The sequence below is a fragment of the Hemicordylus capensis genome, chromosome 13 (genome assembly GCF_027244095.1).
Source record: "Hemicordylus capensis ecotype Gifberg chromosome 13, rHemCap1.1.pri, whole genome shotgun sequence".
Taxonomy (NCBI): domain Eukaryota; kingdom Metazoa; phylum Chordata; class Lepidosauria; order Squamata; family Cordylidae; genus Hemicordylus; species Hemicordylus capensis.
In genome coordinates, this window is record NC_069669.1 from 5,785,416 (window position 1) to 5,808,302 (window position 22,887).

Genomic DNA, 22,887 nt, shown 5'->3' on the forward strand with positions numbered 1-22,887 from the left:
GGGGTGGGTGGGTGGGTTTAAGATTTTTTGGGGATTCAGGGGGGGATTTCTGGGGGTTCCCCCTCACTCCTCTTGCTGATTTTATTATTATTATTTTGATTTCTATACCACCCTTCCAAAAATGGCTCAGGGTGGTTTACACAGAGAAATAAACAAATAAGATGGATCCCTGTCCCCAAAGAGCTCACGATCTAAAAAGAAACACCAGACACACACCAGCAACAGTCACTGGAGGTACTGTGCTGGGGGTGGAGAGGGCCAGTTACTCTCCCCCTGCTAAATAAAGAGAATCACCACCTTAAAAGGTGCCTCTTTGCCAAGTTAGCAGGCGCGTCTGGGTGTTTTTTTGGCCATTTGGGGGGCCTTTTTTCTTTATTTTTTGGTCTTTCCACTAACCCTGTTTCCAATATCTTTCAATTGTTCGCCAACTGCGAGGTTTTCCCAGAACAGAACCCCCATGTTTGGTGAGTGATGGCTGTATTTCAGATGCTCATACGCCTTGTTTTAGGATGGTGCACAAGGTAGTCACCAGGTCTCCCGTTTGCCACCTTTTCAGTGAAATTAAGAAGCCCCACCTGCATTTGGCTTGCCTCCGAGGGCAGGGGCTCCTGCCCTGACAGTTGTCCTTTTCTGCACCTTTGCTGGGTCTGCACTGTCTTTTCTGAGTGCTCATGCGTGTGTGTGTGTGAAGCCCAATTCAGACATTACGCTGTACAAGTATACAGCTGTCTTTTCCTATCTGTACCATGCATTCAAAAGGCCTGTATCCAGGTTGAACACAGGTACAGTCATTCACACAAGTACATGTAGTGTACTTCTGTACACATCTGTGTACAGATCTGCACAAGTGTATTCTGCACACTTGCTGTACAAGCGTCGATCGTGTTGTGTGAATGGGCCGAGAGAGAGAGAGAGAGCATCCCAGTGTGGCCGCTGCAGGCTTATATGGCGCCATGCCAGCATGGGACTGGCACAGAAGGGTCACAAGCCAAGCACTAATGCCAGCTTGCATGCTCAGAGCACAGCATCCCCTTTCACCTCCTCTGGTCTCTGGAAGCTGGAGGGAGCAGCTGGGCGGGGCCAGAAGCATCTCTCTGGCTGTGCTTGCCAAGGCAGGCAGCAGCAGCCTCTAGTGGTCCGCATGGAGACCGCCTTCCTCCTAAGAGTCCATCTCAACCCTTTTCCCCCACAGCAGGTTTTTGCCATGGCTGTCCCGCTGCATGATCTCAACTGCACAGACACAAACGGCTGTCATTTCCGAGTCCTGGAGTCAAGTTTATTGAAACCACAGTGGTGGCGGCAGCAACAGCGAGACCCTTTCCCCATCTGCCCCAGATGCAATAAGTTAGTTGAGAAGCTCCAAGCGTCTCTGAATCATCCACCCTCCTCCCAGAGAGCCCCAATCCAGGCCAAAAGGAAGCCTCCTTCCCTTCAGCAGGTCACAAGCAGCCAAGTGGGTGATGCTACCGGAGTGCTGGTGGTGCTGGGGATTCTGCTGGCAGCCTGCCTGGGGCCTGGAGAGCCAGGGGGAGGGCCCCGCTGTCTCAGGAGGGCAGGCCGCACCTCCAAGACACGACTGCTGGGCCAAGACTGCAGCTTCAGACTGTGAGGCAGAACCAGTGGGTTCATGGTTCTTCGTCTCCAGAGGGAGCAGCAGTGCTCCAAGAGAGAAAGCAGCGGCTGGAAGCCTGCACCTTCCTCTGCCTGAAAGCCCAGAGTGGCAGCCTGTCAAGTGCACTGGGCACCCCGGTTTACAGCCTCGGTGTTGGTCAAAGGGGGGCCCACCTCCCCACTTCACTGGGCTGCTTGCCGTCTGGGGGCTCTTGTCCCTGTGGGAAGTGGGTTCAGCCAGCCTGGGAGGGAAGGCGGCATGGGGACGCTTTGTTTCAGAGATGCCCAGGAGGGGGAGGAGCCAAGATGGGCTCCGCCTCCCCCCGCCCCGAGCATTACATTCCTTCAGGTGTCCATTTGGTTCGAGCGCTTCCTGCGCCACTCAAGGGACCTTGTGTTAGAGCAGATCGTGATCTAACCCAGTGCCTCCACATGCGCCAAGAATCCGGCAGAAACCCCCTCCAAGCTGCTGGGAATGTAGCCTGTGCAGGAAAGGGGCCCAGCTGCCCACATGCCAGACACGGACCACTCCCAGCCCACCCCACAGTCTCAGAAATCCGGGCCGGAGAGGGGACCTTGCCGAGGCTGGGCGGCGATTGGTAGTGTCGAGCAGAAAGCCTTCGTTGGGAGTCCATCTCGTTATTGACTCTCCGGGGTCGGGCGGCTCCCCTTCCCAGGAGCTCACTGCAGGCTGCGGTATCTCATCCGGAGGAAGCGGTCCCGGATACTCTGATCTGTATCGTAGGCCAGCTGGCTGAGCCGGATCACGCGGCTGCTGGCCATGTCCTCCTTCAGCTTCTGCTTGGAGAGCATCACCTCCCCCGGGGCCCCGCCGGCCCGGGGCCCCGTCAGCAGCAAGTAGCAGGCGTGGCGGTTCCGCTCCAAGAGCACCGCTGCAAGTCAAAGAGGAGACGGTGGCAGTGACCTCCCAGCCAGGCTGGAGAAGAACCACCCAGGCTGGGGCTGGGGAGAAAGGCCTACTCACTCTGGAAGGCAACGATAGGCTCCGTGCTGTTGGTCATCTCCAAGAGGACACCCGGGACAGCAGGATGGAAGAGGTACAGGTTCTGCTGCAGGGCCCCTGCCCCGCCCTGGAGCCACAAGGGGAAGAAGAAGAAGAAGAAGAAGAAGGGGGTTGGGGCCCAGCCGCAAGGCAGGGAGGAAATGACCCAGGCGAGGCAACTCCACAGCAAGCAGGCCCTGCCAACGGGATCTGGACACTTCCTGCGCAGCTGTTTGGGAGGACCCAAGTGGGGCAGAGTCACAGCAGCCTTGGAGGAGCTGCCCAACTCCATGCCCAAACCAGAGGCAGGACAAGGGCAAGTTCCGTGTCCCTTGTCCACAAGGCCAGGAGAACCGGCCTTGTGGCCACAAGCATGACTTGTCCTCTTTGCTAAGCAGGGTCTACCCTGCCCCTAAAGACAGCTCCCCATTCAGTATCTCTACCCTCCCCTCCAGCCCCAGACGAGCTGGCAGAACACAGCCGGCCAGCCACTCCCCACCAGCCCTGGGGAGGCAGACCCTCCTCTGCTCACCATCCTGGCCGTTTCCCCCTCGTAGGCGCCCCAGAAGAGGAAGGCGGATCGGTGGTCAGCCGTGGGAAGCGTGGCGGGCCTGGGGCTCTCGGCTCTCGAGAGGAGCTCTAGTTCCCAGGCAGTGACTCCGGAGCTGCCGTGCAGAATCACAACCTGCAGAGGAAGAAGGCCACCCTCTATGAGTGCAAGGCCTCCACCTCTCCACAGAGCCAGCTCCCCCCAAGCGTGCTGGTGAATAGACCCCTTTTAGAGAAGCACATGCACACACAGAGACAGTTGCATGGGAGCTCCCAGGGCTTGTGATACCGAGTTGGGAAGAAGGCCTGACGGGCTCACACATCAGTACTGTCCCCTGCTAACTGAGCAAAGAGGGCACCCTTTGGCTCTGCAATTAAACTGATGTTTGAAAAGGCAGCAAATGCTGTTGAAGGATAGTTTCATCTACCTCAGTGGGTTCTGTCTGTGTAGGATTAATGCAGTAGAGCAGGGATTCCCAAACCGGGGGCCTCCAGATGTTGATGAACTTCAACTCCCAGCATCCCCAGCCACAATACATTGTAGTGGGGAATGATGGGAGTTGTAGTTCAGCAACATCGGAGGACCACAGGCTGGGAACCCCTGCTAGAAAGAACATTGGTCATGTGATTATACTAGAGCTTTTAGCGAGATCTGCACGTATTGCTAATTTCCTCACTTTTAAATAAGATGCCAGGGAGAGGTGATGAATAATGTATTATATTCTCTCTCTCTTATCAGATCAGTGATTTGATGCGATGTACAATGTAGCCGAATTCTGTGTTGCTGCTAGGTGAATTCGTCATCAAATTCTGGCTACTGAATGAGATTTAAGATAAGTATTTGTTACCTAAGTAACAACAAGTGTGCTAAGTTATTTTAAAACTGTATGGCTACTGGTCAAGGACTGCAATGAAGTATCTATCTACCTGAATTTAGCTTTGATCTTGCATCCAGCTAAAAAACACAACTGTCTAGTTATCGTATATGAAACCTATAATATGCTCATCTGTATTATTCAACGTTCTAATGTATCAAATGGCCGAGGCCTTTGCGCTGATCAGGATGAGTCCCCTGCAGATGCCAGGATCCAGAGTCCTCCCTGAAGCCCGGCTAGCAAGCAGCAGAGTCCGAGGCTTCTGCTGGACCTTGGGATGCTGCACAGCCAGGAAGGAGGTGATGCTGGACCCAAGCAGCCCACTCAGCTATGCACGAGCCCCCAGACAAACCTTCTTCTTGTTGGGTGCAACTCTGCTTTCCACGAGCACGTCCACCGCGTCGGTACTGTAGGACCCAATCACTGGCTCACTGCAGCAAGGAGGACACAAAGGGGTGGGGGCCGAATGAGCCACAGGTACCTCCAAGCCCAGGGCCCGGCGGGTGGACTCTGGGGAGGAGAGCTGGTCTTGTGGGAACAAGCATGAATTGCCCCCTCTGCTAAGAAGGGCCCGCCCTGCTTTGCATTTGAATGGGAGCACTCTAAGGTCTTCCCCTTAGGGGATGGGGCCACAGAACACTGGAAGAGCACCTGCTTGCCTGCAGCAGGTTCCCATTTCCCTCCCTGGCATCTCTAGAGAGGGCTGGGAGGGATTCCTGCCCTAAAAAGGTTCCCCCCTGTCCCCTGCATAGGAAAACATGGACAACTGCAGCTCAGCTCTTCCGTAACTGCTTCCCTGGAGAGGCCGCTGCCAGTCTCAGTTAACTCCTGCTGAGCAAAGAGGCACCTTTGCAGAGAGGCGGTTCTCTTTATTTAGCGGTGTGTGGGGGGGAGAGCAACTGGCCCTTCCATCCCCAGCAAAGCATCCCTCCAGTGGCTGTTGCTGGCATTGCTCTTAGGTTCCTTTTTCAGATCGTGAGCCCTTTGGGGAAAGGGCAGCCATTTCATTTATTTAGATCTGTGGAAACTGCTTTGGGAACTCTTGTTGAAAAGTGGTATTCAACTATTCACCTTCGTAGACAGTCTTGAGCTAGATGGGCCAATGGTCTGACTCCCTATAAAGCAGCTTCCTACGTTCCTATGACTGACTGCCGGCCTCTCCTTTGCAGGCGCAACACAGAGCAGCTCTGAGCAGGCCCCTGCAGCCAAGGATCCAGTTCCAGCCATTCCCCTCCAGCCCCGAACTGCAGCTCAGCCCTCACCCTCCGACACCGCAAGAGCCCCCAGAACCAGTCCAAGGCCAGGATGACCCCTGAGCGAGACTGATCCCTTCGCTGCCACCAGGCAGGATGGACGTGGCTGCAGGAGCCAGGGTTACCTCTGGATGTGCGGGATGTTGCTGGCCCACGTCGAGCCCAGCCGTTGCCCGTCCAGCAGCTCCAGGATCTCTGATCTCGCCAGCAGAATATCGTCCCCCGACTTGGCAGGTATCTTGGCCAGGTAGAGGATTTCTCCAGAGCTAAAGGAGGAGAGATGGGGCACAGGGGTCAGCTCTAGGCCTGCAGGAGACACCAAGCAGCCTGCACCAATGGAGGGGACACAGAGCGCCGTGAGGGATCCCTCGAGTTCATCCTCAGAGGCCCCTTCGGGGAGAAAAAAGGGCTTCGTCCTTTTCTTGAGGTTTCTATAGTCTAGGAGAGGAGCAGGGCAGCTTGAAGTCTTGCTGCCTCTGGATCTGGGCAGGACCCCCAGCAACCGGGGGGGACTGCGTAGCTCCTTTGGCTCACCCCCGAGACCCTCCAGGCCGCCCATATTTTTTATTTTTACATTTATATCCCGCCCTTCCTCCAAGGAGCCCAGAGCAGTGTACAGAGTGATGTTTCTTCTCACAACCACACTGTGAGGCAGGATAGGCGGAGAGAGAAGTGACTGGCCCAGAGTCACCCAGCGAGTTTCGTGGCTGAAGGGGGGATTGGGAACGCGGGTCTTCCTGGTTCTAGCCACGACACCACACTGGCCAATATGAAACCTAGGTGGGGGCAAAGCAGGACCTTGAGCACCCGGAGACAAACAGCAGCTGGTCAAAGGGAAAATGGCACATGGCAGAAGCCTCTGAGGAGAGACTCCATGGCTCAGGATTGACATACTAAGGCTTGGAACCTCTGAGGTGAGGCAACTGAGGGCAATATCTTGGCTTTCATTTCTTCCCTTTCGTTTCACATTCACCCCCGGCTTTTTATTTTTAATAAGTAAACTCAAAGTGGCTAACCAGGCCAAACTGCTGCAAGCCTTAAGATATTTAGGAAAAGAAGATCTTAAAACTTGTTTAGCAAAGCTCTCTTATGTGTTTTACTACAGCCTGGTGGTTTTTTAAATTTCAATTGGATTTGTCTTAATTGCTTTCACTCTACATTGTTTTATTGTGTTGGATTTTACATTACTTTTACTGTTCGGTCGTGGGCCGCCCTGAGCAGTATTATATTGGAAGAGCAGGGCAGGAATATTCTAAACAACCATCACCACCCTGTGAGGTAGTGCGTTATCCCACCAAGAGACGAAGAGGTCACGGTTTGCCCAAGGGCCACCTGGAGGGTCTGAGACCGAGCAGAAATCTGAACAGGCCCACACCCTCCTCCTCCTCCTCCTGCAGGACCATGCTGAGAGCAGCACTCTCTGTGCACACAATGGCTGCTCTCCGCCTTCTCTTTGATTCTCCCCAAATTGCCCCATCCTTGCCATGGGCCTGGCACTGCACACCCATGGATCACGTCCGCAGCAGGCACTTCTTGTATCCTCCTCCCTCAGCCTTCCGTCTCCTTTCCACAATAGTCAGGGCCTTAGTGCTGGAACCCCATGGCAGGGAGAAAGTGTGCTGAGGGTACCTGATCAGAGACACCTCATGGGAGAACCTGTCGATGGCCATCTCCCAGTGGAGATCTTCCACCAGATCCAACCTCCGGTGGCCAGGCATGCGAATGGCGATGTGGTGCAGCTCCTTCACAGAGTAGCCATACAACGCGTTTGCTGGGCCAAGAGAAAGTGGGCAGAGTGAGGCAAGTGGCAGTCCCTACCAGCACCCTGCCCCAAAGCGGGGAGCTTCGGGGAAGAATCTCCCCTACAGCGATACTTGGGCTCCGCTGCCCCCTGCCTCACCTGTGCAGAAAAGCACGTAGTGAGCACCTGTCTTGGTGGCAAGCAGGAGGTGCCCAATCCACCCTGACACAATAAAGCTCCCACTGGATCCAATCAGGTCACCGTCCTTTCCCGAAAAGAAGTAGTACTTAACCTGCAGATGGAATTAAAATGGTTCAGCACACCGGCGGCTGCTTCTGCTACACGTCGGAAGTCTCCAAGAGGCTGAAATGGCAACAGAAATGCTGAGGAGGGTGAAACGCAGGATAGCACTCCCCACCCCACAAATGGACTGCGATGGCAGCCAAAGGGAGCCCCTCAGAGGGCAGAAGCAAGACAGGGCCTGAAACTGAAGAAGGGGAGGAGATGCTTGGAATGCAACCGTGCAACAAGGAACAAACCCTCAGTTTCTCCCCCCCCCCCACACACACACACACCGCCAGCAGCATGAAGAGTCTGTGAGGTCATCTGATGGGCAGGTTTGAATGATAGGACAGAAGGTTCTCGAGAAGCAGCCAACTTTCAAGTTCCAGTGGCTGGAACATAGGAAGCTGGCTTCCCTGGAGGCAGACCACTGGTCCATTTGCTCAGTATTGAGTGCATGTGCCGGCCACTTCCAGTATTACACTGACCGGGGCGGCAAGAGGATAAACAGCTGCCCCGCGCCAGTGATTTTGACATCAGCGCTGGCGGGGGAGGTAAGGACACCACCCCACTGGGAGTGCACAGAACCGGTTCCGTGCACATCCCTAACCCAAAGTTGGGAGCCCCCTGCTCTAGTGAAATTCCACCCACTAGGCTTCACCGCCACCTTGCTGCTTATACTCATCACCCAAGCCAGAATTCAAGAAGGCACCCAGAGCCCTCAATTCTGTGACGGGTGGCTATGTTTTGTTCTGGAAACTTGGGTCTCCTGAGTGGCTGCGCTTTTTCTCTCACCCTTTCATTTCTTCACTTTGTTACGCATCAGAAGACCAGAGCCTGGATCCAGCACCCTGCTTCTTCAAAGCCACCTCGCCCCAACCCCAAGCTGCCTCCCCTCCAAGGGCATGGGAATGGCGACCCCTACTTCTTCCCTTGACACAGTTTCCATGTTGCTGGAAAAGCTGTTTGCCAAGGAAGAAACGTGTGAGTTGCCTTTCTTGCAGCTTCCTAGGCCAGACCATTTGGGAGTACTGAAAAAAAGCATCCTTCCACATGGCCTCAGAGCGCTGCTTGCTATGGGCAGCCAGCTCCACTTCTGTGCTACCAGGCAGGCTTGCCAACTTGCATTCAGGGCCCTCAGGAGTTCTGGAAAACAGGCTCAAGCTCTGACCCAGCTGCCCATCCAATCTTTGGTGGACACTTGAGGTCAGAAGAGCAGCACCGCCCTGGGATGCCCCACAAACTTTACCTTCTCTTCCACTGCAGTGAAGATCAAGAAGTCCAACACACCATCCCCATCGAGATCTGGAACCACCAGCAAGGGATTCAGCACCGTAGCATTTGCTCCAAAGTCGACAGCCTGCTTCCATTGAGTCTGGCCTGGAGTGAAGTGCAGCAGGGCCTCAGGAGGAGGAGGAGGGAGGAAGAGACAGCTCCCAGTGTTTCTTGGGCCTTTGCCATGACAATCAGCTCATTGCCTGCTAGAGCTGCTACCCTCCCGCCTGCTGCTTTGGGGCTTAGGAGTACTAGGTAAGTCATCTCTCAGACATAGCTATAAGAAGGAACAACTCCAAATGCTTTTGCAGCTTTGGCCCTGCAGAACACAGAAGCATTGGAAGCTGCCTTCTACTGAACCAGATCATTGGTCCATCTAATTCAGTATTGTCTACGCTGACTGGCAGCAGCTTCTCCAAGGTTGCAGGCAGGCAGGAGTCTCTCTCAGCCCTATCTGAAGAGGCTGCCAGGGAGGGAACCTTCTGCGCACAGGGAACCTTCTGCGCACAAGCATGCAAATACCCTTCCCATAGCAGCCCCATCTCCTAAGGGGGAATATCTGACCGGAAATGCCGGGCATGCACACATCGCACACACGACATGCACTTGCCCACCCACAACGCTTGCATGGCACTTCAGGTCAGTAAAACAATGGGGTGGCAAGGAGGTACGCTACCACCCCGCCAGACTATTTATCCACAGAATGCACGGGGGGAGAGGGCACCCTCCCCTGTCCTTAAAGCCACCCCCACTCCACCACCAGCTCGAAGGGAGCTGCTTCCATGCACATCCCTAGTACTGGCTCCCCTACAAACAGGAAGAATACCAAAGTCTCCTCTTAGTATCAAGGCTTCCTTGTTTGGGTGTGTCTCGTTGCTTTTCTTGACTGATTAGCATAGTCCTTAGCTTCTCATTACCCCTGCTAACTGAGCAAAGAGGCACCTTCTGAAGTGGCAATTATATTTAGCAAGGGAAGAGCACCTGTTCCTACCCAGCCCCAGGACACTAACCCTCCAGTGGTTATTGCTGGTGTTTACCTTCTGTTTCTTAGGATCGTCCGACTCCTAATTATCTACCTGCCTGAACCCCTCATGTGTTACTGACTCTCAACTTCTGGCTAGACCCCCCACCCCCAGGTTATCTACCTGGCTTGACCCCCACTGTGCTTGGGTCTCAGTGCTCCGCACCAACATCAGCTGGACCTACCTGTATTCAAGTCAATGGCTGTTATCGAGTCTGGCGCCCCTACCACGATGCAGCTAGGGGAATGAGGAAGCTCAGCAGAGCAGTCCATCAAGTGGAGATCTTCTGCCACAGGCCTCTGCCAGAGCGTGCTCCCATTCCTGCCAGAAAGAGCCACCAGAAAGGCACAGGGGGAGGCAAAGCCTACAGGAGGAGGAGGAGGAGGAGGAGGAGGAGGAGGAGACAGCTGCAGATTTCGTGCTGTTGCTCCAACCATAAAGCCAGGAGAAGCAGTCCCCCCACCCCATCGGGGCTGCTGCTCCTCTTTACAGGGCTGCAGGTGGTTTCTTGGGTCTCGGCTGCCCCCGTTACCCTCAGAGGCAGATTAATCCTTTAGCTGCCCATAAGCGGCCAAGGATTTGCTGCCCCTGCAGTGAGAGGAGGAATGGAGAAAGACAGCGCCTCCTTTTTCTCCTTAAAAACCACTGCTGTGCGTGGAGAGATAAGGTCAGAGAAGACTACACAGCAGTGGCTGTAGGGAGGAAACTGAGGAAAAAGGGCCTCCCTTTACCTTTTAAAATGTCACACAGGTAATGTGGCGGCAGCTGCTGCAGCAGTGAGAATAATAGTGGGCTGAGGGAAGAGTCACCCCTTTTGGCAATGCCACTGCACCGGCAGCGAGAGAGTTAATGGGCTGCAGACGGGCTGTGCAGTCATTTGGGAAGGAGAAGGAAAGATGGAAGGAGCTCTCCCTTGCACCCGCACAGCAGCATTGCTAGAAAGGGGAACTTTTCCCCCAGCCTACTACCACCCTCCCCGCTACAGCCACTGCCCCATTGCCTGTGTGGCATTTTAAGGGTAAGGGGGGGGGCCTTTCCTCTCCCCCCTCCCCACAGCTGCTGCTGTGCAGAGCGGTGGTTTTTAAGGAGAAAAGGGGGGGGCTTTCCCCTCTCCCTCAGAGAGGGGCAGCAAAATCTGCAGAGAAGCAAAATTTGCCACTCCTCGTAGGCAAGTGCCTACGCTGCCTCTGCTTAAATCCGCCAGTGGTTACCTTCATCGGAGCAAGAGCGGTTCGTGCTGCTCCTGCTGTTGTTGTTGCTGCTGCTGCTCCTCCTGTCATCGCCTCCACTGGTACTTTGGAAAGCGAAGATGATGTCCTTCACGCTGTCCTGGTCTGCGTCGCCCACAGCCAGGAACTTGTAGGTGGCTGCAAAGAGGAGAGGAACAAGAGGCCGGAAGTCGGCCCTTCAGCCGGCAGCTGCGTCCACCCACGCGGCGGAGAAAGGAAGGAAAGGAGCCCACCACCCATCAACACACCGAGTCAACCCTACTTCCCAGGGCAGCTACTTACCGGCGCCGCCGTAGGCCCTGCTCCACGTCCTCTGGGAAACGGGCCTCACCGGGCAGGGGATGATGAAGGAGAAAACGAAGACCACGGACAAGCCCAGGAAGAGAGAGCCGAAGAAGGCCGCCGTGCGCCACCGGGACAGCCGCGGGGCCTTCCCCAGAGGAACCGGCTCGACACCGCCAGGCCCCCCAGCCGGCGCCGCCGCCGCCACGGTCACCTCCTCGGCCTTGAGCGGGCAGGCCTCGGCCTCGGAGCCCTTGTCGGCCATATCGCTGAGAGAGCGGCCGCCGCCGGGGGAACCGGGAGCCCTGGCGGCGGAGGCGGGGCAGAGGAGGCCGGGCAGCAGCGCCGCTTCCGGGAAAGACGTCACCGGAGCAGCGCCTGGCGTGGTGATACTCCGCCTGAGTGACGCGTTCTGTGCGCCGGAAGTGGGGAGCCCGCGCTGGCCAGGGACGCTGCAGGGTGGTGAGCCATGGGCCGGCTAGAGCTGCTGTGGCTGCTGCGAGGCCAGGGTTGGCGTTGCTGCTCCCGCCGCCCCCTCCCGCCGTCCTTGGCCAAGGGAAGCGCCGCGCCGGCAGGTGAGGAAGCGGGGAAAGGGAGACCGGAGGCCCTGGCTGAGGGGACCGAGCTCAGCCGCCTCCTTCCTTCCCTTCCCAGGGAGACCGCGCTGCGCGGGGATCCTGGCGCCGAGACCGCTGCGCCCGCCCTGGGCCTCCCCTGCGCCGTCGCCTGGCCTGAGTTGGGCCTCCGTCCGCGCCTGCAGCACGCGGGCTGCGCAGAGCGACAAGAAAGAGGAGGAGGAGACGCCGCCGCTGCACACCCTCGTCAGCCACCCCGAGAGTGTCCCAGGTCAGGACGGGTGCCGTGTCCAGCGGGAGGGTCCTCTGGGCCTGAGGGGCGACAGCTCTGGCGGGGTTCCCTGGCCTTGCTGAGACGCTTCCGCAGCTGCTTCTTTCTCTCTCTCTTAGGATCGGTTTCCAGGCATGAGTTCCAGGCTGAAACCAAGAAGCTGCTGGACATTGTGGCCCGGTCTCTCTACTCAGAGAAGGAGGTAGGTGGGCTCAGTCTCTCTGGCTGCCGTCTTCCCACCCCCAAGCTGGCCTGTGGGACTGTTTGACTGTAGTCTTGTCAGGTGGAGAGGCATGCAGGAGATGAAAAGGCCCTATTAAGGCAGACCGAGCAGGGTCTAGTAGTCTGTTTCCAGACGGTCTCCCGCTCTGTGGCTCCCCGGCATTTGTTTTTCAGAAGCAGCCTGGAAGTTTTAAGAGCTATTCTGTTGAATCACTAACACTAGGTCCATCTCATTCCAGTGGTGGAATAACCCAAACCAGACTCTGAAACATAAATCTTTGGAAGCCTCACTTGCAGCTTGCCTTTGGTTCTGTTCTGCAACTGGTGCAGTAAAGTGGGTTCCTCTTCTGTTCACTTTGCTGTAATGTACAGAAGCTTCCTTTCCCCCAAGTTGCATTAGAGCGATGAGGCAGGGTGCATTCAGCTCTGTAAATATTGTGAGCCAGCTAGAGAGCAACTTGTTATGGAGTGGCTGACAAAGTGGATTACAGGGGATCTCGATATTTGTGGGAGTTCTGTTCCACGGTTGTACTGTGGATATGGAAACTGCAACTATCAGATTATTGATCCCTATGAAGTCAGGTTCCCGGTCGGCCATTTTTGGCCAAAAATCGGCTGATTTTTGTGTGTGAGGCGGGGAGCTCCTTACCTGTCTCTGCTGCTACCCCCCAAGTCGCACTTTCCTCAACTGGTTGAAAATTGCATGTTGGATTTTTTTTGGACAGGAGTCATTTTGTGGTTCTGATTCCTAAAATGGAGGCTGGAAATGATCTCCACTGTCATTTCCAGCCAGCCACAGATATGCAAGATTGACCCCCCCACACGCATATGCCGAGCTCGGGTGTCATTTTCCTGACTACAGATACATGAAATGAATCTCAGTAAGGAGGTTCACCTGTACTATTATCATTATTATCATCATTTTTCTTCTCCAGTATGGATCAGTGAAAGCATGCTGCTGTCAAAGGACATTTAGTTTATTCTGAAGACATGTGTGCAAAGACCCAAAGAGAGATAGGACCCTGGCATAGGTGATGCGCCTTCTCCTCCCACCGGCCCTGGTGGGAGAGAAAGGTGGGTCTTTGCACACACGCCTTCAGTTACTCCATGCTGCCCGGAGGTTGGGAATGTCATCCCACAGTTTGAGAATTGCTTCTTCAAACACAGAACTCAATGTGGTTGCTTCTGACAGGTGTTTATCCGGGAGTTGATCTCCAACAGCAGCGATGCTCTGGAAAAGCTGCGCCATAAGCTGATGTCTGAAGGGATAGTTCTGCCAGATCTGGAAATCCACCTGGAGACAAACTCCCAGAAGGGAACTATCACCATCCAGGTACTGCTCCTCTACTGGCCTCAGAGGACTCTGTGGCTGCCTTCTGCCAGACTCCCAGAGATCCACTGACTTTAGGAGCATGCTCCCTAATCTCCCTTGCCCCAAATTCGCTAGCTGTTTTGGAAGTTGCTGCTGTGAACAGAAATGATAAATGTCACACTCTGGATCACGTACCAACCTGGTGGAATTTGGAGTATGAGAGTCTCTTTCCTGCACTTCCCCCTGTGAAAGTGTGAGGCTCTGCTGGTGGATGCTGCATGCAGATGGGAGGAAGAAGTAGAGTTCTTGGTGTTGGGGCTTGGATCTGACCCAGCAGGGCTGGGCTTATGCAATTTATGTTTTGTTACATGCAGGATACGGGTGTCGGAATGACCCAAGAGGAGCTTCTTTCTAACCTTGGTACAATTGCTCGGTCTGGTTCCAAGGTAAAGGAAGAGGGTGCTGCCTGTGGGGTGTGGACTTTTTATGTAGCCTGGATATAGCGAGGAGTCACACACTTGTGGCTGGACAGAGCCTGGGTCCCAGTGGGCAGCTCCGTGCCTTTTGGGAAGGATGTTTTGGGTTGGGCATTGAGGTCTCCTGCCAGGCTTGTTGGATCCCGGTGTAGCTCTTGCAGGAGAACCTGGTGGGGATTGGAGGGAGAAGCTGTCTCCTTGTAAGCAGGAATCTCTGCTTCCACAGGCCTTCCTGGAAAAACTGCAGAATGAGGCAGAGGCCAGCAGCAAGATCATTGGCCAGTTTGGAGTGGGCTTCTACTCCGCTTTCATGGTGGCTGATCAGGTGGAAGTGTTCTCTCTGTCAGCGGAGCCAGGCAGTTCGGGCTATTGTTGGCGTTCTGATGGGTAAGAGAGCATGCAACAGAGGCGTGCTTGGAACGCATTGCAGCCCTGCTCAAAGCATGTTGCTTTCATGCTGGGAGGCAGTGCCCCAGTAGGGGGGCCACGGTCTTTCATCCTTTGCTCTCATGGCCTATCGGTGTGTCACTGAAAGAGCCCGTTTGACAGCTGTTGGGACACGATGCCCTGTATTCCTCTCGCTCAGACCAATAGGACTGTGCAGAGGTAGTTAAAGCTCCACCTCTGCGTGAAGGGATGGGAAGAAAAACTGCCATGTCGTGCATCCATGACATGGGAGCTGCTTTGATATCTGGTTGAGAATTGGTTCTTTTTGTTCAGTGTCATCTATGCTGATTAGGAGTATCTCTCCCAGCCCTACCTGGAGATGCTGCCAGGGATTGAACCTGGGGTCTTTTGCATGGCAAGTAGGAGTCCACTGAGCTATGGGCCCTCTTAGAGGGATCAATAGATATAGAGCAGAGACTTCCTTGTATAAAAACTGAATGTACTTTAAACGGGGTGGTTTACAATTAAAACAAAACAATTTAAACCATTAACAGTTAAAACTGTTGTAGTTGTTGTAACAAATGAGAGCCCAGTTCTCACATAACTGGAGTGAAGTTGGGTTCTTACTTTGTTCAAAGCACTGTTTAGTCATCTCTCCTGAAAACGTAAGGGTATACATGTTGTGTGTGCAGAACAAAGAAGTAAGTGCTGCCGGTTCAGCTTGGTGGTGTTGAATCAGGGCGTGATCCTGCAAAGGAATGTAGTTAGTTTTTTGTGCCCTGGGATTCTGTTGGCAGCTCAGGAAGGTGGGATTGGCCCCAGAGGCTGGAGGATTTCCCTCATGCCTCTCTCTTTCTAATCCTAGTTCAGGGACGTTTGAGGTTTCAAAAGCCTCCGGAGTCCGAAATGGGACCAAAATAATTCTCCATCTCAAGGAGGACTGTAAGGAGTTTGCCAATGAGGAGCGAGTCAAAGGTGAGCAAGCATGGAAGACTCCCTACCCACCCACCCATACTGATGGAGTTCTTCTGGGGTAGAAGTTTGGTCCTTGTTAGCTGGCAGGTTGGGAAGCAGTTGGTTGTGGAACTAACTGGTGGGCGCCTCTTGGACACCCTTCAGGGAGCCCTCCACGGAGCCATCCAAGTCTAGGCCCACCCTGTCTGCTGAGACTCATGGGCAACAAGCCAGCGGCCCTTCTCAGGCCAAGGAGTTAGAGTCCACATGGTCTAATTCCTTTCCTTCTCCCCTGGGTGCTGCCAGATACTCTTCCACATTTGGCTGCCCCACACCTTACTGGTTCCTCCTGGTTGCCACCTACAGGTGGGTGCCGGGGTGGGTGTGTCACTTGGCTCCTCCTTTCCCCCTTTCAGAGGTCATCACGAAATACAGCAACTTCATCAGCTTTCCCCTCTACCTCAACGGGCGGCGTATCAACACTTTGCAGGTAAGTGGGCGATGCATCAGGCCCCAAGTTCGACTGTGGAAGTGCTGGCACAAGGTCGTGGTGGAGGGGAAGCTGAGGTGCCTTGGGGTGCTCCCCAGAGGCAAGTCACATGACTGACTCCCCCAGCTGAGCCCCCCCCCCGCTTCCTTCAGTTGTATTCATCTTCCGAAACAGATGTGAATGTTAAGACCTGGAGCTACCAGAACAGCAGGTCTTTCTCTAGGACCATTCAATGACTTGCATCGTCCACAATTTACAAAACCACCTCTTAAAAAATAATTTAGGATGATTTTTGTTACCACTATTCAGCCTCATTTAAGATTTCTTTACTTCATGAGCTGAGCTTTAGTGAGGGAGGGCCCCATTTTAAAACCTTGTCTCTGGGCCCACTCCAACCTTGCTGCGCCCCTGCAAAGTGCTTTCCTAGGCTGCAGCCTCTCTTTGTGTGATCCCCAGTTCTGATAGTGATTTGCAAAGGGCTACCCAGGGAGGCGGGCTGGGTGTCCTCCTAATTCCCTATGTGGTCTACTAGTTCAGGCAAGGCTACCCACACACCCCCATTTGGAGTTTTGGCTGGAAGAGGGGGAGACCCCTGGGCTCAGCAGGGGTGGCCTGACCCTTGCCTCGGCCTGCTCGGGGCCCTGAGGTGCTCTTGCCTGTCTCTGCGTGGCCTCTGCGTGACCCAGCTTGCCCTCCTCCACAGAAGTAGTTTCTCCCCGTGCCTGTTCACTTGCTGTTTTCTTCTCTGCTGGTGTTCGTTGGAGTGTCATGGGAACCTAGGAAGCTGCCTCCTACCGAGTCAGACCATTGGTTCATCTAGCTCGGACTGGTAGTAGCTTCTCCAAGGTTTCAGGCAGGAGACTCTCCCAGCCCTATCCTGGAGATGCTGCCAGGGAGGGAACTTGGAACCTTCTGCCTGCAAGCATGCAGATGTTCTTCCCAGAGCGGCCCCATCCCCTGAGGGGAAGATCTTCCGGTGCTCACGCACGTAGTCTCCCATTCAAATGCAAGCCAGGGTGGGCCCTGCTTAGCAAAGGGACAATTCAATGCTTGGCAACACAAGGCCAGTTCTCCTCTCTGTTGAACGTCGCCCCAGATCGCCGGCTGAGGTGTTGCGACATCTCTGCCCTCGCACCGCGGAGCCCGCCTAGCTCCTTGGGTGGCCCTCTGAGCCTTGCCCTGCCGCCCGCTCTGCAGGCCCTCTGGATGATGGAGCCCAAGGACATCGGGGAGTGGCAGCACAAGGAGTTCTACCGCTTCATCGCCCAGGCCTTTGATGAGCCTCGCTACGTCCTCCATTACAAGACAGACGCCCCCCTCAACATCCGCAGCATCTTCTACGTGCCGGAGGCTGTGAGTGGACGCGGCAGGGGAGAGAAAGGGAGGGGCGGGGCGGGGAGGGCACCTCAGAGCAGCAGCCCCACCCCAGGTGCGGCGGGCTCTCGGCCCAGCCGCCCCTTCAGGGCTCTCCTGCTTCCTTTTCCTGCTGCCGCAGAAGCCCTCTATGTTTGACGTCAGCCGCGAGCTGGGCTCCAGCGTGGCTCTGTACAGCCGCAAGGTCCTCATCCTGACCAAAGCCGCGGACCTCTTGCCCAAGTGGCTGCGCTTCCTGAAAGGTGAGGCGGTGGTGGTGGGCGGCAGCCGGCTTGGTCAGGCCTGTCGCATCCACAAGACAGCTCATCTTCTCTCCCATCCCCGCTTCCCCCACAGGAGTGGTGGACAGCGAGGATGTCCCCCTGAACCTCAGCCGGGAGCTGCTTCAGGAGAACATCCTCATCAGGTGAGTGAGCTGCTTGCCTCCAGCGGGTTGTAGGCAGTCCGGAAGTCCGCCCTGAGCTGGCACGAAGCGGCCTTGTCCTTCTCCCGGTACTATGCCTTCCAAGTGCCAGCAGCTCTCCAGCTCTGCTGTTTTTAAAGTTGGCGATGCAGCTGGGGGTAAACCTCTGCAGGCAGATCTGGGCCTCTCCTGCTGAGCGGCAGCCCCTCTTGTTTTCTCCTGCAATTGTTCTCAGGTGAAACGGGAGGCTTTTTGTGGGGGTGCCGATGAACTCCTGCTTTGCCTTTTTGGTACAAACTGAAGCAAGGCATGCTTTTGGTGCAGGGCAGGGGGAGAAGAAGAGAAAGCAGACAGCAAAGGGGGGAGTTGAGGGCTCATCTTTTTGCCTTGGCTCTCCCCACCCTGACAACCTGCTACTGCTGCCGTTGACCAGCCTTGTGCCCTCGTCCGTCCTTCCCTGCCCTCCTTCCATCACTGCCCTCCGCTCAGCCCTCGATGCTTCAGAGCTCTGAGCCCAGGCGCTGGCCTCTCTGGGTGTGTCTTTCCTCCTGCAGGAAGCTGAGGGATGTCTTGCAGCAGAGACTGATCAAGTTCTTCATCGACCAGAGCAAGAAGGACCCCCAGAAGTACGCCAAGTTCTTTGAAGACTACGGAATGTTCATGCGTGAGGGGATCGTCACGACGGCTGAGCAGGATGTCAAGGTGCGCTCGGCGGTGGGGCTGGCCACTGCTGGCCTTGCCAACTTCCCCAGAGCAGTCTGGGCGGGAGGGAGGGCGAGCTGGAGCACCCTTTTCTGGTTGGGGCTCTCAGGAAACAGTGGGGCCAGGCCAGAGGCTGGGGAGGGGTGTGTGTCGGTGTGTATCATCTGTCTGTCTATTTCTCTTAAACGTACCCGCCGCTAATCCCATGCGTGGCAGCTCTCGTGAGAGTTCGCGAGCAGGTGGTGGGGATGGGCGGATGGCAGCCAGGGAAGCCGGCAGGTGGGTGGGCGGGGAGGGAAAGTGCTGCTGGAGGGCAGTGATAGAAAGCGGACTGCAGAATGGACTGGGGCTGAAGACGAAATGAAGATGGCGGGGGGAGAGGCAGGGAGAACTAGGGGCACAGATGCTCTGCGCTGGAGGGGAGAGAAGGTGGTGTTGCCAGCGGGCAGGGGAAGAAGGCAGTGGTGGGAAGGAGGGGGGAGAACTAGAGGTGCAGATGCTCTGCGCCCGGCCTAGGTTGTGTGTGTGTGTGCGCGCGTGTGTGTGTGTGTGTGTGTACATGTGCATATGTAGCTGAGGCTACTCTGCGTTCTTTTCTGTTGTGTCTGACGGGGCTTGCCCTTCTCAGGAGGACATTTCTAAGCTGCTGCGCTACGAGTCCTCGGCGCTGCCTGCGGGCCAGCTGACCAGCCTCACGGAATACGCCAGCCGCATGCCGGCCGGCAGCAGGAACATCTATTACCTGTGTGCTCCCAATCGCCACCTTGCCGAGCACTCCCCGTACTTCGAAGCCATGAAGAAGAAGGACGCGGAGGTGAGGCAGCAAAGCGCAGAGGGTGCCCCAGCCGCTTCCCCTCTGGAGGAGACGGTCCGCCTGCGTCTGGCACCTGGCAGCGCAGCGACCTGCCGCCATGGATTGGGAACCAGTGTGTGCATTGGCTCTCCGTGGTGGCTGTGGTGGCATCAGCACTGCTGGCTCAAAGTTCACTTCCGCTCTGTGCGGGAGGGATGCCCACCGGGGTTGGAGTGTGGCTCCTGCCTCCCGTCGGCCCTGGCACCTTTTCTGCCAACAAGGACATTGCCCCCACCCTAGGGCTTGCTGGCAACAACTGGTTCTGCCCTGGAGAACTGGACTTGTGGTAGCGAGCATGAATTGTCCCCTTTGCTAAGCAGGGCCTGCTCTGTTTTGCGTTTGAATGGGAGACCCCATGTGTGAGCACTGTCAGATATTCTCCTTAGGGGATGGAGCCACTCTGGGAGGAGCATCTGAGGTTCCAAGGTCTGGCATCTCCAAGATAGGGCTGAGAGAGACTCCGGCCTGGAACCTTGGAGATGCCGCTGCCAGTTTGGGTAGCCAATCCTGAGCTAGATGGACCAAGGGTCTGACTTGGTAGAAGGCAGCTTCCTGTGTTCCAGTCCCTTTTCCAGAGGAGGTGAGCCTTGCCCATGCCACACTTGTGATTCATGTGGCCTGTTGAGCTGGGATGTGGGGAGGAGAACCCTAAAGCACAGAGAGAGAGAGCTAGCTAGCCTCTTGGGTGGGGCCCTTCCTCTCCACTCCCCTGTGGCTGCGTTTTGGAGCTGATCCTCCCCCTCCCCGCCCCCACCAGGTGCTCTTCTGCTTCGAGCAGTTTGATGAGCTGACGCTTTTACACCTCCGGGAGTTTGAAAAGAAGAAGCTGATCTCGGTAGAGACGGACATTGTTGTTGACCACTATAAGGAGGAGAAGTTTGAGGAGAACCGCCCAGGTAGGCCCTTCTGCGCAGGGCAGCAGCTTGCAGGTCTCTGGGCCTGCTTGAACCGGAAGCGGCTGCCTGGTGCTTTGGGCTGCTTGAAGGCAGACGGGCAAGCAGAGTCAGCCTGTCGGCCTTGGGGGGAAAGGCCAATATCCCTGCATGGAGCCTCCGCACGGATGGCAAAGGAGGGCCTCCGCTGGTCACTTTTGAAGGGTGGTGGTGGTGCTTTCAGACGTCCTCTGGCTTTGTCAGGGCTGTGCCTCCCGCCCACTAAGATGGTGTCGCTGTTCTCTCCGCCCACCCCACCCCAGCTGAAGAGTGCCTGAGCTCCCAGGACGCAGAGGAGCTCCTGGCTTGGATGAGGAATGCCCTCGGCTCCCGGGTTGCGACTATCAAGGTGAGGGGCAGGGGTGGCCTTGCTTGGCCAGCCTAGAGATGGCAGAAATCTGGCATCTCAGGTGTTTATGGTTTGTCCTGGAATCGTGAACAGAAGAAGAAACAGCTGTGCTAGGCTTGGAGTGCGTTCCTGATGCATATTCTCCCTCGGTGGGGAAGTGTCTCCAAGGCTGGGTTGCTCCTCCCACCTGCCCTGAGACAGGGCTGATCCTGAAAGGGCTCACAAAGGCCACGTGGGAAGGGCAACCCCTATTATCTCCAGTTTTCACCCTCTCTTGTTCCAGAGCAGGCTGCCTCTTCTGTTTTCTGGTGCTGTAGATTTCTGTTTCTGCCTTCGCACTCCGACTATTGGCCCTTCCTCTGCAGATTAGTGGAGTCAGTGGGAAAGGGAGACGGAACGCGGCCAGGCAGCCCAATTGTTCTCTGGGGTGCCGCTATTCAGAGTTTGCTTGAGGTGCTGCTTGGATTAACCATGCCCTCCTCACCAATCATGGCACTGCAGGTCACTCCCCGCCTGGACACACACCCGGCCATGATCACTGTGCTGGAGATGGGGGCCGCCCGCCACTTCCTGCGCATGCAGCAGCTGGCCAAGACCAGTGAAGAGCGGGCCCAGATCCTACAACCCACGCTGGAGATCAATACAGGGTAGGGGGAAGAGGAGTTGGTCAGGGCCGGATGGGAGGTTTGCTCTGCCGCTGGGAAGATGCCTGTGCGGCTTCCAAGGCCACCTGCCTTCCAGCAGCTTCCCTTGCAGGAGGCTAGTGAGTTGGGGAGGCCCCGTGGTCCCTCCTTGGGCAGGGCTCTCACGCTGTCACTGCCATCTCCACCACCTCCTCTTGCAGGCATGCTCTGATCAAGAAGCTCCATCAGCTGCGCTCCAGCCAGCCAGAACTGGCCCAGATGCTCCTCGATCAGGTGAGTGGCAGCAGCCCTCGGCACACAAGTCAGGCCACAATTGCCTCCTGGGGTCTGATGGCTCCCTTAGGAGTGTAGCTGGTGGGGAGGGGGGAAGTGCAGGGTTGCCCCCCTGCCTCTGTACCATCTGTGGCACAGAGCTGGCAGCCTCTTTGTGCCTGCCTAAGCACCCAGGATCCTCTGCGCTGGTGGGCTTTGTGCTGCAGAGTTGCCAGGTGCAGCTAAGGCTGGGCGGAGGATCCTGAGAGCCAGGGATCACCGCTGCCCTTCCTGCAGGACAGGTGGGCAGAGGAGAGGAGCAGCTCCTTGGAGAGACCCGGAGAGCTGGTCTTGTAGCCAGCATGACTGGTCCCCTTAGCTAAGCAGGTTCCACCCTGGTTGCATATGAATGGGAAATGTGATGTGTGAGTACTGGAAGATATTCCCCTCGGGGGATGGAGCTGCTCTGGGAAGAGCATCTAGGTTTCACGTTCCCTCCCTGGCAGCATCTCCAAGAGAGGGCTGAGGGAGATTCCTGCCTGCAACCTTGGAGAAGCCGCTGCCAGTCTGTGAAGTCAATACTGAGCTAGATAGACCAATGGTCTGACTCAGTATATGGCAGCTTCCTATGTTCCTATGAGAGATGGCTTGTCCTGTTCTGCTGGGCTGTGTAATTGCCTCTCTTCTCCTCAGTCTCCTCTGCCTCGCTGTGTCTCCCGCCCCTGGGGAAGCTGCACGACAGACTCCCTGCTGCTCCCATCTTCCCCCTCAATCCCCAGGGTCTCCCCCATCTCACCTGCACCTCTTTATGCTTTTCTCCCTCTGGCTGCAGATCTACGACAATGCCATGATCGCAGCGGGGCTGATTGATGACCCCAGGCCAATTGTGAACCGGCTGACTGAGCTCCTCACCAAAGCCCTGGAGAAATGCTGAGAGCCAGGCCTGCTGCGTGTCACTTTGGTAGCTTCCTGGCGCTGCTGGGATGGAGCTGCCTGGTTGGCTTATCCAGCCTGGTCTGCCTCTTGCTCTCTTGGAAGCAGCAGCCGTGGCAGATGGGCAGAAGCGAAGCCCAGTGGAACTCTTGGGTGAGGCACCAGGTTTCTGGCTGGCTGTTGGGGCAGGGGAGGGCAGCCCAGAATCCTTTGCAGGTGTTCCGTGTGGTTCTGGACCTGAGCAACCCTCTTGGGTTCATACATAAAAGTCCTTTATTTCAGTCCTGAGATGCTTGCTTTGCCGTGTGTTTGTTTTGCACTTGTCTGGGCCCTGATGTGCTGTAGCTCTTCGGTCATATCTGAAGTGGATGGGTAGGGGTCTGGAAGAGTACCTCTATTGGGGGTGTCATTAGAGACCCCTGGCGGGGTGTGGGTCCTGGGACCAATCAGCCCCCTTTCAGTTGATTTTAATGGCAGCAACAAGAGCGGGACCCAAGTGGTCGCCTTGCTGACCCTGCCCTCCACACCTTGGGGAAACATTCTGACGCTTAGGGCCTGGTGCCTCTGAACATGTGCAGAGTTCCCCCCTCCATATGGTTGCCTGGGGAGGTGAGCAAGTTCCAAAAAGCCATTCCT

The 22,887-nt window shown here is 56.0% G+C and overlaps 2 protein-coding genes across 2 annotated transcripts; one reads left to right on the forward strand and one right to left on the reverse strand.

Annotated features, from left to right (window-relative positions):
• Window positions 1-1,254: 1,254 nt before the first annotated feature.
• On the reverse strand, window positions 1,255-11,596 carry FAM234A (family with sequence similarity 234 member A). Its single transcript, XM_053276608.1, has 11 exons — window positions 11,123-11,596; window positions 10,823-10,978; window positions 9,796-9,975; window positions 8,564-8,694; window positions 7,192-7,324; window positions 6,921-7,062; window positions 5,417-5,557; window positions 4,391-4,469; window positions 3,147-3,299; window positions 2,597-2,702; window positions 1,255-2,504 (listed from the first exon to the last, which is right to left on the reverse strand). The coding sequence occupies exons 1-11, from the start codon at window positions 11,385-11,387 to the stop codon at window positions 2,293-2,295; spliced, it is 1,698 nt and encodes a 565-aa protein (XP_053132583.1). The 5' UTR covers window positions 11,388-11,596; the 3' UTR covers window positions 1,255-2,292.
• Window positions 11,511-22,539, forward strand: TRAP1 (TNF receptor associated protein 1). Its single transcript, XM_053276607.1, has 18 exons — window positions 11,511-11,697; window positions 11,777-11,968; window positions 12,088-12,170; window positions 13,383-13,523; window positions 13,877-13,948; window positions 14,205-14,365; window positions 15,231-15,340; window positions 15,736-15,809; window positions 17,007-17,162; window positions 17,305-17,425; window positions 17,520-17,589; window positions 18,141-18,288; window positions 18,917-19,102; window positions 19,899-20,037; window positions 20,337-20,422; window positions 20,924-21,069; window positions 21,267-21,339; window positions 22,151-22,539. The coding sequence occupies exons 1-18, from the start codon at window positions 11,592-11,594 to the stop codon at window positions 22,250-22,252; spliced, it is 2,166 nt and encodes a 721-aa protein (XP_053132582.1). The 5' UTR covers window positions 11,511-11,591; the 3' UTR covers window positions 22,253-22,539.
• The last annotated feature ends 348 nt before the right edge of the window (window positions 22,540-22,887 follow it).